Source organism: Gastrolobium bilobum, unplaced genomic scaffold (genome assembly GCF_033153095.1).
Source record: "Gastrolobium bilobum isolate Gb01-03AN ecotype WA unplaced genomic scaffold, APGP_CSIRO_Gbil_v1 utg7600, whole genome shotgun sequence".
NCBI classification, from domain to species: domain Eukaryota; kingdom Viridiplantae; phylum Streptophyta; class Magnoliopsida; order Fabales; family Fabaceae; genus Gastrolobium; species Gastrolobium bilobum.
In genome coordinates, this window is record NW_026897674.1 from 21,342 (window position 1) to 40,585 (window position 19,244).

The 19,244-nt window shown below is 33.6% G+C and overlaps 1 protein-coding gene and 1 pseudogene across 1 annotated transcript; both read right to left on the reverse strand.

The window, feature by feature from the left end:
• On the reverse strand, window positions 1-1,425 carry LOC133309233 (coumaroyl-CoA:anthocyanidin 3-O-glucoside-6''-O-coumaroyltransferase 1-like). The gene has a single exon (XM_061509990.1). The coding sequence runs from the start codon at window positions 1,423-1,425 to the stop codon at window positions 1-3; it is 1,425 nt and encodes a 474-aa protein (XP_061365974.1).
• A 15,865-nt stretch (window positions 1,426-17,290) lies between these two features.
• Window positions 17,291-18,731, reverse strand: LOC133309234 (coumaroyl-CoA:anthocyanidin 3-O-glucoside-6''-O-coumaroyltransferase 1-like; annotated as a pseudogene).
• Between the last annotated feature and the right edge of the window lie 513 nt (window positions 18,732-19,244).

Genomic DNA, 19,244 nt, shown 5'->3' on the forward strand with positions numbered 1-19,244 from the left:
TTAATCAGGAATAGCAATATCTCTAAGTTGGTCTTCCAAGATGGCATTAAATTTCTTCATTTGAATTCCTTTGAATGCTACCCCAACTTCAACGCCACCTTCTTCGTCCCTACAATCAGAAAGACAGATTGTTGCTCCATCATCTGCATGAAGCATTTCATATAACTTGGGTTTTCCCCATCCAAAGTCAGTCTCATACGCATAAATCTTTGGTGATCCTGCGATTTTCAACACACGCTCCACGCTCAACGCTACTTTTTCCCTAGCTGACGCAAACGCTTCAAGCCCTTTCATAGGATCACCCTGCAGAACTCTAACCGTGTTTCCAATAACACTCACTGCCTCATAAATACCATTTTCTCCAATTAGCTTACTCCTCATAAGTGCCGCAATCCCACTGGTCAAGCAGTTTCCAAAGTATGTGGATGGAATTGAAAGCTCAGGAAAGTTACGGCAATCTGCTAGAAAAGCCAAGCAGCAGCTATCATCATTATTGGCAACATTATCAACTTTGTTGTCTTCTGATTTTACCTTACAAAACCAAACCAAAGAACATGTCACAACGAAAGTTGATAAGTGCAATGTCTCTACACCCATACTTTGACCTTTGAAAGCGATCCACTTCTTTAGTTTCTCAACTTGGTTACGGCTTAATATAAATCTATGGCGCACCATGTCGCTAGGAGCATCATGGAAAAGGCTCGTGTGTTCTATGCTTTCTCGTGGCAAATTCCACTTCGTCTCCAAGAAAATGGGCTTAAGCCCTTTTGGGTCTTCGATGATGTCCCTTTTGTGGACCGGCATAGGAAGGGAGCCTTCAAGTGAAGTGAAGTCCCCTTTTGACCTACAAACAGTGGCCCAAAATTTCATGAAATGATCAAAAGCTCTACCATCCGCAATTTCGTGTCTGAAAGTGAGGCAAATGCTGAATCCAGAGTTGGCAAAAGCCGTGACCTGAATGGCCATGGTTGGTAGCAACAACGTGCCATCTTCTAAGGTACGTGATGAAGGATGGACGGGAACAAGTGGATAAGCATCTCTAACATCTCTTGGGGAATCAGATACGAGGCTGGTGAAATCTGCTGTGGATTCTGCGACGGTGAAGGAGACAAAGTCACCTTCGGAATAGAGTATGTGAGGAGTGTGGGGTTTGGGAGTGAAAGCGACATTAGCAGCGAAGGGGAAGAAGCGTTGGAGAGTGAGTGAAAGAGAGTGTTTGAGAATAGGAACCACTGTTTGAAGGAAGTGCTGTGTAGAATAAGGGAACTCATAGAAGAAAATCGATCTCACTAAAGTGCAGGAAAGCCAAGGGATGTCAAGGACAGAAAGAGGAATGGAGGTGGAAGGAACAGAGGATGAAGGAGAACTAACATGACACTGATCTATGACCTTCACCATGTGATGATGCTTGACTTCTTCAGCCATGGAACTTTAGCAATAATAACCAGAATTTTTTTCAATCAGAGAAGAAAATAGAAAGTTCTGTGTACTGTGGCGAAGAAAGAATGACCACAAGAAGACTTTATAGGCAATAGAGGTAGGTGCAGGGTGTAAATGAGTTAAATGGGCCTGTTTTATATTAGATCAGATTTGATTATACGTATTATAAGTAGTAAAATAGAATAGTTCTAGACTTTTAAAAAAATATATTTAGAAAAAATGCCATAAGTTTTTGTGTACATGTCGGGCCTGTAAGTCTACAGCTGACATGTATCATATTATTTATTTAAAATATAATAAATAAAATTATTATATAATCAGTTTTAATAATTAAATAAATTTATTTTAATTATTCTTTTAATTTTTGAATGTTTAATAGGCTTAAACAGGCTAGCAGACCTAGGCTAAGACTTTTATTTTTTAAATATAGGTCAGGCTAGACTTGTAATTTAGAGCCTACACAGGGCAATAGGCGAGGCCATATCCAATGTTTTATACACAGACTTGACCTATTTAAGTCAAAACCTAACTTAGCCTATTTACAGCCATAGGTAGGTGATAAAAATGCGTTAAGCTTCTAACCCTCTTTCGAAACTGAAAGTCTTTGATATGTATAAGTTCATAGATGTCATTATCAAAATACCCAAACTTAACTAACACTTCCGTTTAATTAGATTTCTCTTCAGTGGCGGACTCAGGAAAAAAAAATTATGTCCGCACATTTAGTGGTGGGAGATTTTTTTTTTGTAAAGACAGTTTAGATTAACGCTTTATGTACAAGGTTATGAACTCGCTCATAATCTAGTTGCTTCCATAACAAGTTTTAGGCAATAGTTTGACAAATCATTCCCTCCTAAATCTTACCAATCATCCAAAATAAATATTAGAATATACTCCAGTACATCCATACATCATCATTAATTCTATTTTAAAGTAATGAATAAAAAAGTCAACACTACCCGTACAGAAGGCAAGCGAAATCACAGTGAAGTCATCTTTTTTAGGAAATTATATTTTCTAATAATCATTGTGGGTCACATATTATATTAATAATTATATTGTGCACCCAATGAGTGCAGCTCAGTTGGTAATTTGGCGCTGAGTTAGTGGGGTTGGACATGTGTTCGATTCCTGCTGAATGCATTCTTGGGGAGGGGGCTGAACCTTTAGTCATCACTGCTCCCCGCACTCCGGATTAGTCCCATAGCCGGCTCAAAGAGTCGAAGCTCGTGGGGATACCAGAGGGAGTCAACTCGCCTCAAAGAGGTAATTAGGGTTGGGTAACTCCAAAAAATAATAATTATATTGTGCTATTTAGATATATTGGGTAAATTAAAGTGATCAGTTAAATATTCCCAAATAGATTCCTAAGTGAGTATGGGCTGAATGAGTGGATATCGGTGTTGGGCCAACTAGGTATAATGGGAGCTTATTGGCCCAACAATAAAGATAAAAACACTATAAGGGTTATGGTCCCCAAGACGTCAAATAACAACCCTAGTTTCTCTTCCCATCAAGAGAGAGACGACACACTAAGGAATTTGGATTTAGGGTGATTTGACTGAGGAAGACTACAAACCCCACGAGACAAGATCAAAGTTATTCCGCTGCAATGGAGACAGGTATGCCTCCACCTTTATGTTCTTATTTCTTTATGATTTGGTATGATGGAGTTTGGCTTGTAGGTGATAGTTATCACCAAAAGGTTTAGAGGAATTAAAAAATTTCTAACAATTGGTATCAGAGCCATAATCATACTGAATCATGAGGGAATTAAGTTTTGTGATTTTTATATATGATGAATCGTGAAAAGTTTTGTTTTATTGTCTTTTGGCATAAAGTTTACTGTTTTTTGAATGTGGGTTCCATCTCATGTATTTTGTATTAGCTATATAGTGTTATTTTTGTTCCCTGACAGTAATTTTTGGTTTTGGAACAAAAGTTACAATCTTTTGAAAATCTAGAATTCGCAGTTTAATAAGGGTTTATTATTTAAACTTTTGAATCTTCTTAAAGATGGAATGTTTGGAAAAAATTTGGCTTTATAATTAGGGTTTGTTGTTTGAATTGCAAATTTAAATGAACAATTAATTCTCATAGAATGTTTTGGACTTATAGTTTGAAAGAAATCGAATGTTTAAGGTCTTTGGTTTTGAGATTTTTTTTCTTAGATTTGATATTCTTTGTCAAAAGTCAAATTTAAATTTTTGGGTATTGTGTGCAACATTTTCAAGCTTTCATTTGAAAAAGCTTACATGTGCGTCGATTGTGCATTAATTTTTAAGCCTTATAATGAAAAGGTATTTATTGTGTGCATCATTTTCAAGCTTTCATTTGAAAAGGCTTACATGTGTATCGATTGTGCATTAATTTTTAAGCCTTATAATGAAAAGGTATTTATTGTGTGCATCATTTTCAAGCTTTCATTTGAAAAGGCTTACATGTGCGTCGATTGGGCATTAATTTTTTATATAATGAAAAGGTATTTATTGTTATTGATATAATGATATAATGATACAATATGTATATATATATACATTGAGAATTGATAAAGAATAATTTTCTTTATTGTTGTTATTTTATTTTTAAATGTGTTTATTATCCCTAAAGGTTTCTATTTGAAATTGAAAATGATAGATTTGTTCGCCGCCAAAGTGGCCAAATTTATAAAGGTTAATTTGATTTCAAATAGGTTGGTCATATAAATATATTTTATTTATGCAAATAATAATTGGTCCACAGGAAGGTTATTGTTTGACCAAATAACATATGTTGTGTGATCATGTGTGTGTTTATTGCTTATGCGGATAATGATCAACCCACAGGAAGGTTATTATTTGGCCAAGTAACAAACATACATGTGGTAATAAATATGTGACAATTATCAAGAATTCTCCATGTAATTCATAATCGGCCCACAGGAAGGCTATGATTTGACATGACTTATTGTCAATGTTTGATTACTACATTAAGAGTACCACTTACAAGTTGATATTTTTGTCCACAGACTAAATATTAATGTTGTGCTAGGTATCTTATAATAAACTCATTTTACTTCGGATTATTTGTCTATATCGTGTATGAATATATATGACATGACATGTTATTAGTATGTTATCTTTTTTTGGTTCTCTGTATAGTTTCTGCTACCGCTGCCAATGTTGCTCAAATGAATATACTTCCAATGCTTAATGGGGCAAATTTCAAGCTATGGAAAGAGAATGTGGAAATTGTTCTCGGCTGCATGGATCTCGACAATGCGCTAAGGACTGAGAAACCCACTTCCACTCAGGAAAATCCAAACACGGATAAAATTGAGAAGTGGGAACGCTCAAATCGCATGTGTCTGATGATCATGAAACGTTGCGTTCCGGAGGCGTTTAGGGGCTCGATTGTTGAGACTACTGATGCCAAGTTTTTTCTGAAGGAACTCGAGAAATACTTTGCTCAAAATGAAAAGGCTGAAATTGGTCAAACCTTGTCCAAACTCATAAATATGAGGTATAAAGGAAAGGGAAACATAAGGGAGTACATTATGAAAATGTCTAATCTTGCTGGAAAACTAAAGGCATTAAAGTTAGAGCTGCTCTCTGAGTTGCTCATGTACTTAGTTATTATCTCTCTTCCTGCACAATACGGTCAATTTGTGGTGAGTTATAACACTCAAAAGGAAAAATGGACTCTTAATGAGCTCATTTCTCACTGCGTGCAAGAGGAAGAGAGGCTACAGCAAGAGAAGACTGATAGTGCTCACTTGGAATCAACCTCTCAAGACAAGAAAAGAAAGAGAGCTAAGGATAATGCAGATGCTTTGCCAAAGAAGCAAAAGAAGCAGGACCAGGAATTCACCTGCTTCTTTTGTAAGAAATCTGGACACAAGAAGAAAGAGTGTTCCAAATACAAGGCATGGCGCGAAAAGAAGGGTATGACTCTCACTTTAGTTTGTTTGTACTGGTTCTGTGGCACAAGCGTTTAGGTCATATCTCTAAACAGAGAATTCAGAGGCTTGTGACAGATGGAATTCTTGAACCCCTTGATCTGGATGATTTTAAGGTGTACATTGAATGCATAAAGGGGAAACAGAAAAACATAAGGAAAATAGGTTCCAACAGAGCTTCAGACGTCTTAGAATTGATTCATACGGATATTTGTGGACAATTTCCTATAGCCTCTTGGAATGGTCAAGAGTACTTTATCACATTCATAGACGACTATTCAAGATTTGGATACCTATATTTGATTAGAGAGAAGTCACAATCATTGGATGTGTTCAAAGAATTTAAAGCTGAAGTTGAACTTCAGTTAGGCAAGAAAATTAAGGCCATTAGATCTGATCGTGGTGGTGAATACTATGGTAGATCTGATGGATCAGGTGAACAACGTTCATGGCCCTTTGCGATTTTCCTAAAGGAGTGTGGAATCGTCCCGCAATACACAATGCCAGGTAAACCTAGCATGAATGGTGTTGCGGAGAGGCGAAACCGGACTCTTAAAGACATGGTGAGGAGTATGCTTAGTCATTCTTCATTGCCAGAATCACTTTGGGGAGAAGCACTGAAGACTGCAGTTTATATCCTTAATAGGATTCCGAGCAAAACAGTGACAAAAACCCCTTATGAGCTATGGAATGGAAAGAAACCTAGCATAAGGCATTTACACATTTGGGGTTGTCCAGCAGAAGCGAGGCCTTATAGGCCAAATGAAAGAAAGTTGGACTCAAGAACAATCAGCTGTTATTTTGTTGGATATGTTGAACGCTCTCAGGGCTTTAAGTTTTATAATCCCACTACAAGATCCTTTTTTTGAGACGGGAAATGCCAGATTCCTTGAGGATGTTGAGTTTGAGGGGGAAGATAAAATAAGGAATGTTGTCTTTGATAAGGAAGAAAATAATATTTCTCTTCATAATATTGTCATCATACAAGATGCAATTACGGAACAAGCAATTAATGATCAGGTCCCTATTCATGACATTGTTATGGAAAGGCTTTGGTCCCTGACATTGCTTTGGGTCAAGACAATAATGAACCACCCCCTATGCCACCTATAGAAAAAACTCAACAAACTCAAGAAGTGCCATTAAGGAGATTCACTAGAGAAAGGAGAAATGCAATTCCAGTATATTGTGTTTCTTCAAAAGCATGAAAATATTTTAAGCTTGAAGGAAGATGATCCAATCAACTTCCAACAAGTCTTAGAAAGCTCTAATGCTCATAAATGGATTGATGTCATGAAAGATGAGATGCAATCTATGAAAGACAATGACGTTTGGGATCTTATTGAGTTGCTTAAAGGTGAGAAACCCATTGGTTGTAAATGAATATTTAAAACCAAAAGGGATTCAAATGGCAACATCGAAAGATATAAGGCACGTCTAGTTGCTAGAGGTTTCACTCAGAAAGAAGACATAGACTATAAAGAGACTTTCTCTCCGGTTTCTACGAAGGACTCTTTTAGGACAATAATGGCCCTTGTGGCTCATTTGGATTTGAAGCTACATCAGATGGACGTAAAGACAACATTTTTCAATGGTAACATTGATGAGACAATTTATATGGTGCAACCAGAAAACTTTGTATTGGGAGATTCAAAGTCTATGGTTTGCAAATTGAAAAAGTCCATCTATGGCCTTAAGCAAGCTTCTCGTCAATGGTACCACAAATTCCATCAGGTTATTATCTCCTATGGCTTTGAGGTGAACTGAGTGGAAGATTGTGTGTATCACAAGTTCAGTGGGAGTAAATTCATATTTCTGATACTATATGTTGATGATATCTTACTTGTCAGTAGTGATATGGGCTTATTGCATGAAACCAAGAAACTTCTCACTAAATTTTTTGAGATGAAGGACCTTGGTGATGCATCTTTTGTCTTAGGAATACAGATACTTCGAGATCGCGCTCAAGGTATCCTACGGTTATCACAAAAGGCCTACATTGAAAAGATTTTGGATAGATTTGACATGAAGGATTGTACGTCAGGAGATACGCCCATATCTAGGGGAGACAAGTTTAGTCTCGCCCAATGCCCTAAAGGTAAGCTTGAGATGATAGAAATGACAAAGGTACCTTATGCTTCGACAGTAGGAAGCCTTATGTATGCCCAGGTTTGTACTCGCCCTGATATAGTATTTATAGTGGGAATGTTAGGAAGATACTTGAGCAATCCAGGAATGGATCATTGGAAAGCATCCAAGAGGGTTATGCGGTATTTAAAGAGAACAAAAGATTATATGCTTACATATCGGAGGTCAGATGAATTAGAGATCATCGAATATACTGACTCTGATTTTGCTGGATGCCAAGATAGTAAAAGATCCACGTCAGGTTATGTCTACGTGTTGGCTGGAGGAGCTATTTCTTGGAAGAGTGTTAAACAGACACTCATAGCTTCCTCTACTATGGCCGCTGAATTTGTAGCTTGTTTTGAGGCATCCAACCATGGGGTATGGCTGCGAAACTTTGTCACAGGGCTGCATATAGTGAGTGGTGTTGAAAGGCCACTGAAGATTTATTGTGACAATAGGTCAGCAGTGTTGTACTCCAACAACAACAGAAGCTCTTCAAAATCGAAGCATATCGATATAAAGTTTCTGGTTGTTAAAGAAAGAGTTCAGAGTGGTCAGATTTCCATAGAACACATAGGGACGAATTCCATGCTTGCGGATCGGCTTACTAAAGGCTTAGTGCCTAAGGTCTTTCACGAGCATACTTCTCATATGTGTGTTGTTTTGTTCGATGACACTATGGTTTAGTAGGAGTTCTTTATGTTGGTGTTCTATGTAAATAAATAATTAAAATAGTCTTATGTTTGTTTTCTGCAGAATAAAGAATTCAATGTTATTTTTCCTCTGAATATATTATATTTTGTGCTTGTGTTTCTGCTTTGTGTATGCAGAAAATTTAGGATTGATCTCATAAAGATTAAAGTAGGACCAGTTGGAAATAGGCATGGTAAGATCACATTGCATGTAATTTCCATGCCACTTATCCATACTTGATCTATGTCATTGAATATATTGGTGCGATGACCATGGAAGGTTTAGTTACGCTTTAAAGTGACAAAAGCTGCCATTATCTCATATTGATATAGGAGGTGGACCAGATTGTATCTAAGGAGGAATCTAAAGAAAAATAGCATACAGTTGCGCACTAAAGATATATGATATAATTATCTCAAGTTAATATGTGGCCCAAGTGGGAGATTGTTAGGAAATTATATTTTCTAATAATCATTGTGGGTCACATATTATATTAATAATTATATTGTGCTATTTAGATATATTGGGTAAATTAAAGTGATCAGTTAAATATTCCCAAATAGATTCCTAAGTGAGTATGGGCTGAATGAGTGGATATCGGTGTTGGGCCAACTAGGTATAATGGGAGCTTATTGACCCAACAATAAAGATAAAAACACTATAAGGGTTATGGTCCCCAAGACGTCAAATAACAACCCTAGTTTCTCTTCCCCATCAAGAGAGAGACGACACACTAAGAAATTTGGTTTTAGGATGATTTGACTGAGGAAGACTACAAACCCCAAGAGACAAGATCAAAGTTATTCCGCTACAATGGAGACAGGTATGCCTCCACCTTTATGTTCTTATTTCTTTATGATTTGGTATGATGGAGTTTGGCTTGTAGGTGATAGTTATCACCTAAAGGTTTAGAGGAATTAAAAAATTTCTAACAATCTTCTCTAGAGATTAACTTATTTGAGAATGTCAGACCTACAATCAATCCTCTCTTTTTAGAAAAAGGAAAAAGGAAACAAATAATGAAGAGAGCATGGGAATATGTACGTGATAGGGGAGGAAGAATAAGTTTTCTCTCTAATCAATTTCCGTTGCTACGTTGTTTTAATCATCTCTGTACGTTGCTAACTAATATAAGAGTAAATACTCTTTTTGGTCCCTAACAAAACATTCGGTCCCCACTTTAGTCCCTTACAAAAAAAAATTAGTGACATGGTCCCTATGAAATTCAAAGTGGACACATTTTAGTCCTTTGAGCGACTAATGTGGGTCTTTTTTGAATTTGTGAGGATCACGATTTTAACTAAATTGATCCAATTTGAATTTCTTAGGAACCTCAAGACTAATCTTTTTTATAAGGGACTAAAGTGAAAATCGTATTTTTTGTTAAGGACTTAAAAGAGTATTTATTCCTAATATAAATATTGAACCAAGAGACAAATAAGAACCTGCAACAAAGAAAAAAAAATCATCAATTTTATGTCCGCACTTGCGGACATGTGCCCCAACCTGGGTGCGCCATTGTTTCTCTTGATTAGTATTTGGTTTGGTTTCTATTTCAAAGAGAAGGAAATCGACTATCACACAAATAGCAAACTAAAAGAGAAACAAAGAGAATAAACAATAATTTATCTTGGTTCACTCAATTGAGGCAACGTCCAAACTATTAAGAAAAAGAAAAAAAGAAAAAAGTGTTTGTCATTTTAAATGACATAAAGTTATGTCATTCTAGGAGAGAGATAGACACAAAATAAAAAATTATTTAAAATTTAAATTAAAAAAAAACCATCCACTTTCTCTTCTATAATTTTTATTTTTTGTGTCTTTCTCTCTTAAAATGACATAATTTATGTCATTTAAATTGACAAACATCAAACTCAAAGAAAAATTACAATCAGAGCGAGACTTAAATGACCTTTCTGCTGATTCCAACAATAAGAGCCCTGATCAGTATAACCGAGTTGAAAATAAGTCCTATACCAAATACACACTTAGGGCATGTTTGGTGCATAGTATATGATAAGACCTAATAGTATAAGACCTGATAGTATAAGACCTGATTGTATAAGACCTGATTAAATTTTAATACTATCTAGCGTTTGGTATGGTATTGTATAAGATAATATCCTCCAATATTTTAAAAATTAATATATTAAAAAAATTAATTTAATATATAAATATTGAAATGATATATTAGTTATTGAGAATTGTACTTGTAAGCAATATTAATACATCAACCCCTTATCAGGCCTAATCTATCACTCCTATGTCGGATTAAGTTATACATCATTTTGATGTATAAAGGAATCCTGCTTTATAAGCTTATACTATACGATAGTCACACCAAACAACTGAAAAGGCCATAACGTATAGTATAAGTTTATACTATCAAGCCTTATACATCACATCAAAGAAACCCTTAACGTATTATCCATGTTACTTGTAAGTCGCATTGTGGACTATCATAAAAAACAACTTGCATGTGTTAATTTGCTGGTGGTTAGATTTCAAAAAGGATTTATGTCAACTTGCACTGTACCAAACAAAACAAAAAAGATGCATGTGTTAATTCTGACTAATATATCTGTAGTGGTGTACGGTGTACGGTGTACCGCGTATTTATTTTCTTCTAGAAAACATGGGGTATATTTAATTTAATAATTTGAATTTTTCCAAGTTCTATTCGAGAGCTTCTTTTTTTTACATGGGATGTAAGAGTTAATTAACGGGTCGAGCGGATTGGACATTAATCTTAAAAAATTAAATTTATGTTTAAATATGTTAGTATGACCTAACCTGTTATAAATATAATTATCAGCACGTGATCTGACTTATTTACAAAAAATAAAAACCTGATTTAGCTTATAAAAAATGATAACAAAAATTTATCCAAACAGAATATATGATCAACAACGCTAATAATTTCAAAAGATTCATAAATTCAATATATATTCAAATACATAATATAAAATAAAGTCATTCAAAAAATTTGTTTAACCAATAAAATGCGATGAAATGTGTTGAGAGCAAAAGAGGACTATTATGAGTAGTATAAAAAATATAAAATAAAAATAAAAGTTAGTATATACTAGGTCAGCCTGAGCGGCTCTAAGGTCAGACTTTTGAACTGGAGTCTGAGATCTTTTTATTAAACGAGTTTTTATAAGTCTAAGTCTGGTTCTAAAAATCAATTTTAGAGATATAAACATTTGTCTTCTTAAGTCGGGTCAAAAGCTTGAAAGACCTCTGATTCGTTCATTACCTCTAATAAAATGTATTAATATCCTTTCCAAAAAAAGAAACAAAGTAAGGATTCAAAGAGAAATAGTCAAAATCATTTGGAATCAAATGTGATTAAATTTTTCTTATTTGGCAAAGAGGAGCACCGACTCAAGTGCTATCGTAGCACCCAAAAAAAATCCGTTCTAATCATAGTTGTTCCATTTATAAACAAAAATTGATAATTAGAGAAAAAATTGTTGAGATATATAATCTCACATTGATTGTATGGGCAACTAATATGACCTTTATAAAGCCTTGGACACTCTCACCCCTTGATCGAAATTTATAAAACCCATGATCGAAATGCAAACTAAATACAGTTTTCGCATAGAGGAGAGTCATCTTAGCCTGAGTATTTAAGTGGGGCAATGATCTCCCATTTTTATTTTTATTTGGTATGCTATGATCTCCCATTTTTACCACAAACCGAACATGTCATAAGTTTTTTTATTTTAGAATTAATTCAATTTAAAAACTGTGAAGGTCACCATTTAATTCAATTATAAAATTCCATAACATTTAATAATATATTAATAAAATGAAATAATAAGATCAAATTTATAAACACATCGCATGTTCTAATAAATTTAAAATTTAAACTTATAAATACAGGTCACATTAATTTATATTAATTATATTTTTATAACATTTTTCTCGATCATTGGTACTTACCGCTTTCAATTTGTTTTGTCGCCACGGGGCCTAATTACAGGTGCACTGTTGCCTCTTGCCCTATTTTAAGGTCAGGCGTGCACTCTCTCTGTATAAATATCAATTCCCGTCAATTTGCTTATTTTCGTAATTTCTTTGTAGTTGATAATGAAAAAGGTATTGTGTTATATAAATAATCTTGTGTTTTGTAATTTCAAATTGAAATTAAATTCTCCGATTATCACCATTTTCAAAGAAATTCAAGAGTGAAAGTTGTTCTCCCAAACCCTTATGTCATTTCTTGAAGAATTTCTAGTCAGTAATCTATTTCCTCCCCCTTTCCTTTAGTGTATTTCTCTTTCATTTTACACAAATTTAAGAATTTTAGGGTTCAATTATGGGCAAAATTATTAAAATATTACTATTTTAATAACTAATTACGAATAAATAATAGTTTGGAATCAATTTATGGATCTATTATACTCAGTCAGGTTCAAAATAAACGTGACCAATTTCACTCAAAAAAGACGAACACGCCTAAAAAAAAGCATAACTAGTCTCGACAAATGTTGATAATAGCAATGGAAAATGTGCAAAGTTTTTTTGTAATCTTTTGGCACATCCAGATAAGAAGCTTTTGTGTTTCAACTTTCAAGTATTTCCCTTCATTCAAATCAAAAAAATAAGATTAGTATGCTAAAATTCATAAATATTTAGCAATTATTGATTTGAATTTTTAATGTTATGTGACATTATTTAGTAAATAATTTATATATGTATGCTAGAATTCATAATAAATTTTTTCCTAATAAATTTATACAAAATACAATAAATATTTTAATAATTCAAAATTTCAAAACGTTAAAACCATCCATTGAAAATCAATCTGTAAAGAAACTCTTTGAATGGAAACAATGCCAAAAAGCAATACAGTGCCGAGAAAATATTTACACGTCAAACGTCAAGCACAATATAACACCAATAAATGCATGGGTAACCCCTGCAATTATTACAAAAAAGGAAATGGCCTTCCAATGGTTTGAGAAAAAAAAAAAATTAATGGCATTTGGTTTACTGTTTGAAATGCACGTTAGAAGCAATAAACTCATTGAAATCAATAATGCTAATGTATTAAAAGTATTCAAGATGAACATCAACCATTTCTTTAGGGATAAAAACACTGTTACGTAACTTCTACATTTTATTTTTTTATTTTTATTTAAACACAAACCGCAATCCAATGAGGCATTCAATGATATTTGTCCAGTAAAAAAAAAAAACGGCCTTGTTGAAGTATAGATATTTAACAATCAAAATGACAAAATTGACAAAATTGCTCTCTAATTTCAGAAAATAATTACGATCCTAATTCAAAATAAGTTTGCATTCTAATCACACATCTATAAGTATTCGTGGATCAATGCAACAACCATTATTGAGGGAAAATCATAGATCTTCTAACCATGCTCTGGTACCACATGTTAGATTTTCTTTATTATTTCATGTTAAAACATGAAATAATAAGAACACGAATAAAGATCTTAAAATTTCATGATTTTCACATTGTTATATGTTTATGTCAAAATGAACTAACCTTTGTCCATGATCGCAGAAGATTGTTTGTTATTCAAAAAGGTTTTTCATGAAATTTTTATCAATATCTTTACCTTTTTTAATGCGCTCTCTTCATGATGGAAATCTTGAGACGTAAATATCCAAAAAAAAAAAAAAAAAAAAACCTTAAGACGTCGTCTCTAATATGATCAATTAATGAATGAATAAGTTTATATCCTTTATATAAATTATGTATGCAAAAGATATGACTCTTCAAATCTAATGAATATGACTACTCAGATCAAGCAGTCAAGAAAACTTTCCCCAAAAGTCATTTGCCAATGGTCATTTAGCCCTTTCATTTTATTTATTTTTGGGTACAAATTTAGCCCTTTCATTAATTATTAAATCATATGCGTTTATCATGGGCACACGAGACATTTCTTACACAAAACACTACCAGTTGTTATCAATTCAGTTTCGAGTTTAAGTTTCTTGGTCCTCCGTAGAAGTTTTTTTTTTTTTTTAAATAACAAAATTAAAACTTCATTAGCTGTAATAACGAATAATACATAATTGGGATGTAAGGGCTTTTTTAAAATCTCCAATATATAAGATGCTGCTATTGTGATATTTCACTATTATGTATTGTATTATTAATATGGAGTGCAGGCAAGATTTTTCTCATCTTCCACAAACAACATCACATGTGCATAGTCGTTTATTATTGGGAAGATCTCCACAATGGCAATGCATAGCCATGGCGTTGCTCCATATTTCGAGTTGAATTCTTGAAAACAGTCGAAGCCTCCACGAACGCCGTCACATTTGCCATCCAACGTCATTTGTTTGGGACAAAACTTGGGATCCCCTGTGTGTCTTAAACAAGTCAATTTAAATTTGTGAAAACTACATAAATATGAGTCATTTTTAAATGCGGCACTATTAGAAAAGTCTCAAATACCGACAAAATTTATCGACGAAAAATATTGTCAAAAATAGTGATAAATTTTTTGATGAGAATTATATACGTAAAAAAAAATTTCGTCTAAACTAAAGACGAAATTAGAGACGAAACCAAATTTTGCCATAATCACTGACATAAATTTTTTACAGACAAAAATTCAATCAAAATTATTGATAGAATCTAAATTCCGTCAAAACTTTCAATGAAACTATTTTTTGCCAAAATTTTAACGAAACACATTTCCATCGAAAAGTATCGACGTAAAACAATTACGTCAAAATTTGTGACAAAAACCATTTCTGTAAAGAATTTTGACGAAATTTTTTTTTGTAAAAATTCTTTATGGAATCTAAATTTCGTCAAAATATTTCACAAAAAAACAAATTCATCAAAAAAATTGACGAAAAATATTTCCATAAAAAATTTTAACGAAACACATCTCCATCGAAAACTTTTGACGAAAAAAATTTCATCAAAATCTTTACAGAATTTAAATTTTGTCGAAAGTTTTCGAGAGAAATATTTCGTTAAACTTTTTGACAAAAAATTTTCGACGGAAAATATTCCGTCAAATATTTTGACAGAACTCATTTCTATCAAAATTTTCAACAGAACTCATTTCCATCAAAATTTTCAACAAAACACATTTCTGTCAAAAAGTTATGTCATAAAATATTTTCGTAAAAAATTTTGACGAAAAATATTTCGATAAAAATTTTTGAAGAAATTTTCGAATGAAACATTTCCCTTAAAAAATTTTACAATAATTTCCGTCGAAATTTTTGTCAGAACACATTTCCATCGAAATTTTGAACGGAAACCATTCCATCAAAAGTTTTGACGGAATTCTTTTTTTGTTTAAAACATTTGATGGAGGAAATCATTTTCATCAAAACTTTTGACGAAAACTAAATTTTGATAGAAAATTTATTTTTGTGAAAAATTTTATCGGAGAAAAGTTTTTGTCGCTTTTCGACGAAAAGTATTCTGACGAAAAAAATAATTTTGTGACGAAATTTTCATTGTTTGCAACGTAGAAATTTCATCGAAAATATGATCTATTTTAATATTGTGAAAAGTACATAAATAATTTTGTTAGAAATTTTAAGTGTAATTTAATTTGTACAATATAATAATTATATTTATTTTAAAAATGGGGTAAAATGGTAAAAATATCTCATTAACCCTCTATTTTTCTCCCTTACCATTTTTTTAACTCTCAAACAAGAGAAATGAATACCCTTCAATTTCCTTCCCTTCCTTCCCCTCCCTCCCCCTTGGATCCCCTTACTTCCCTTCCCCTCCAAACTCCCAAACAAAGCCTTAGTGTAATGTTGGTGAGTATTATACATTAATAGACAAATTTACTTCTTAATATATTGATATTTTTTTCCCAATATTTTTATTTTCTTTGTTACTTATCTTTTGACTCACATTTTTTTTCATTTTAATTTTTGAACCCATAAAGAAAATATTCAATTATAAATTGATTACTTAAGTAATCTTTAACTTTGTTTATTAAATTTAAAATATTAATAAATTTATATAACTTAAGTCAAGTCTGTTTTATGTAAGATATATAAGTTTGTAAGAAGAAAAATAATAGTTATAGGCATTCATTCTTGTTAACAATGTTGTGAATATTTTGTCTTATTGAAAGATTGAAATTAGTTCTCAACTTGCAGCTTTCATGAAATTAATTTTAACAGTTTAGTATAAATTTTAGAAAACAATTGGAGTTGGATAAATAATAAAAAACAATATTGCAATATAAAATTCTCATCTCTACAATTATTTATTTTATAAGGGAAAAATTGATAGTTTAATTTAAGTTTTAACAAAATTAGAAGGTGTACTGCGTGGAAAATATTATTGGGGGTAAACAATAAAAAAATAACCATAAAAGATACATGATTCTAAGAAAAATTATGGGCGTTTGGTTGAGGAGAAATTTTTTGAATACTAGGGAGATGTAATTGATAGGGAAATGATTGGAAAGTGAGTTTGGTAGGAAAATGTAAAAAAAATTGTTTGGTTGACCAAAGTTTTACAAGGAAAATTGAGTTAAATTTTCTAAGTCTTTGTTTGGTTGAAGATAAAATAAAGATGAGAAAGTGGGGTGAAATGACAAAATTAACTCTTACACTTTATGGAATTTTTCGATTTAGTGTACGGAATTTTTTCTTTGGCACTTTAGATTAGGGGTATTTTGGTTTAATAGATGTTGTCCTTTTTTTTATTTACCCATCTAATTACAAATACCACCATCCAAGTGGTCTTTCCAAATAGTGATTTATTCCCCATTTTACACACATGCTTGAAATGTTAGGGAAATGTGTTAGATGGGGAAGTATTTCAAAAACTTTTGCCAAACATGGACATCCAAATTTACCAAAATGAGATGCATGGGGAAATAAAAATATAACTTGAACCAAACACCTACGGGGAAAACTTATTATTACATGACCATAACTCACATACACAAATTAAAAACTTATTATTATTACATGGCCATAACTCACGAATAGAAATTAAAAACCTTTTAACTTATTATTACATGCATATGGTCTGAAGTCTCTGAACTCACACACCCCTAGCTAGTAACAATATTGGAGCTTAAGTAGTGCATGAAGTGCAATTCATGCGGAGTTGACGGCAGATTCAGGAAAAGCAATATTTCTAAGTTGGTCTTCCAAGATGGCATTAAATTTCTTCATTTGAATTCCTTTGAATGCTACCCCAACTTCAACGCCACCTTCTTCGTCCCTACAATCAGAAAGACAGATTGTTTCACCATCATCTGCATGAAGCATTTCATATAACTTGGGCTTTCCCCATCCAAAGTCAGTCTCATACGCATAAATCTTTGATGATCCTGCGATTTTCAACACACGCAAACGCTACTTTTTCCCTAGATAACGCAAACGCTTCAACCCCTTTCATAGGATCACCCTGCACATCTCTAACTTCGTTTCCAATAGCACTCGCTGCCTCAAAAATTCCATTTTCTCCCAATAGCTTACTCCTCATAAGTGTCGCAAGCCCACTGGTCAAGCAGTTTCCAAAGTATGTGGATGGAATTGAAAGCTCAGGAAAGTTACGGCAATCTGCTAGAAAAGCCAAGCAGCAATTATCATCATTATTGGCAACATTATCAACTTTGTTGTCTTCTGATTTTACCTTACAAACCCAAACCAAAGAACATGTCACAACGAAAGTTGATAAGTGCAATGTCTCTACACCCATACTTTGACCTTTGAAAGCGATCCACTTCTTTAATTTCTCAACTTGGTTACGGCTTAATATAAATCTATGACTCACCATGTCGCTAGGAGAATCATGGACAAGGCTCTTGTTGTGTTCTATGCTTTGTCGTGGCAAATTCCACTTCGTCTCCAAGAAAATGGGCTTAAGACCTTTTGGATCTTCAATGATGTCCCTTTTGTGCACCGGCATAGGAAGAGAGCCTTCAAGTGAAGTGAAGTCCCCTTTTGACCTACAAACAGTGGCCCAAAATTTCATGAAATGATCAAAAGCTCTACCATCTGCAATTTCGTGTCTGAAAGTGAGGGAAATGCTGAATCCAGAGTTGGCAAAAGTCGTGGCCTGAATGGCCATGCTTGGTAGTAACAACGTGCCATCTTCTAAGGTACGTGATGAAGGATGGACGGGAACAAGTGGATAAGCATCTCTAACATCTCTTGGGGGGGAATCAGATACGAGGCTGGTGAAATCTGCTGTGGATTCTGCGACGGTTAAGGAGACAGAGTCACCTTCGGAGTAGAGTATGTGAGGAGTGTGGGGTTTGGGAGTGAAAGCGAGATTACCAGCGAAGGGGAAGAAGCGTTGGAGAGTGAGTGAAAGAGAGTGTTTGAGAATGGGAACCACTGTTTGAAGGAAGTGCCGTGTAGAATAAGGGAACTCATAGAAGAAAATCGATTTCATTAAAGTGCAGGAAAGCCAAGGGATGTCAAGGACAGACAGAGGAATGGAGGTGGAAGGAACAGAGGATGAAGGAGGACTAACTTGACACTGATCTATGACCTTCACCATGTGATGATGCTTGACCTCTTCAGCCATGGAACTTTAGCAATAATAACCAGAATGTTTTTCAATCAGAGGAGAAATAAAATAGAAAGTACTGTATATTGTAGCAAAGAAAGAAGGACCACGAGAAGACTTTTATAGGTGATAACAATATGTTAAGCTTCTAACCCTCTTTCCAAAGTAATGCAATTTCAGAAATGTCAACATCAAAATACCCAAAATTAGTAACATTTCCGTTTAAGGTATATAGATAACTACTAGTTTTAACTAAGTAAACTGCAACCAACCAACCTGGAGGCAAGCAACCACCGGTCCAGTCAAACATGTTTAACTTGAACCTCATCAAAACTGGTTTCAAAAGCACCAAGGTGTCAGCAAGATGAGAGAGTGCATAAGAAAATTTATATCTCATCATATAATAATTCCTTTGTACAAAGCAAATTACCTTCACCATGCATTCTTCCTTGTGGTGCTTTGCACGGAACAGAGAAATCAACTTGGTGCAAAGTACCACAAGGAAATGGAACTAACTTATTTTTGTTCATT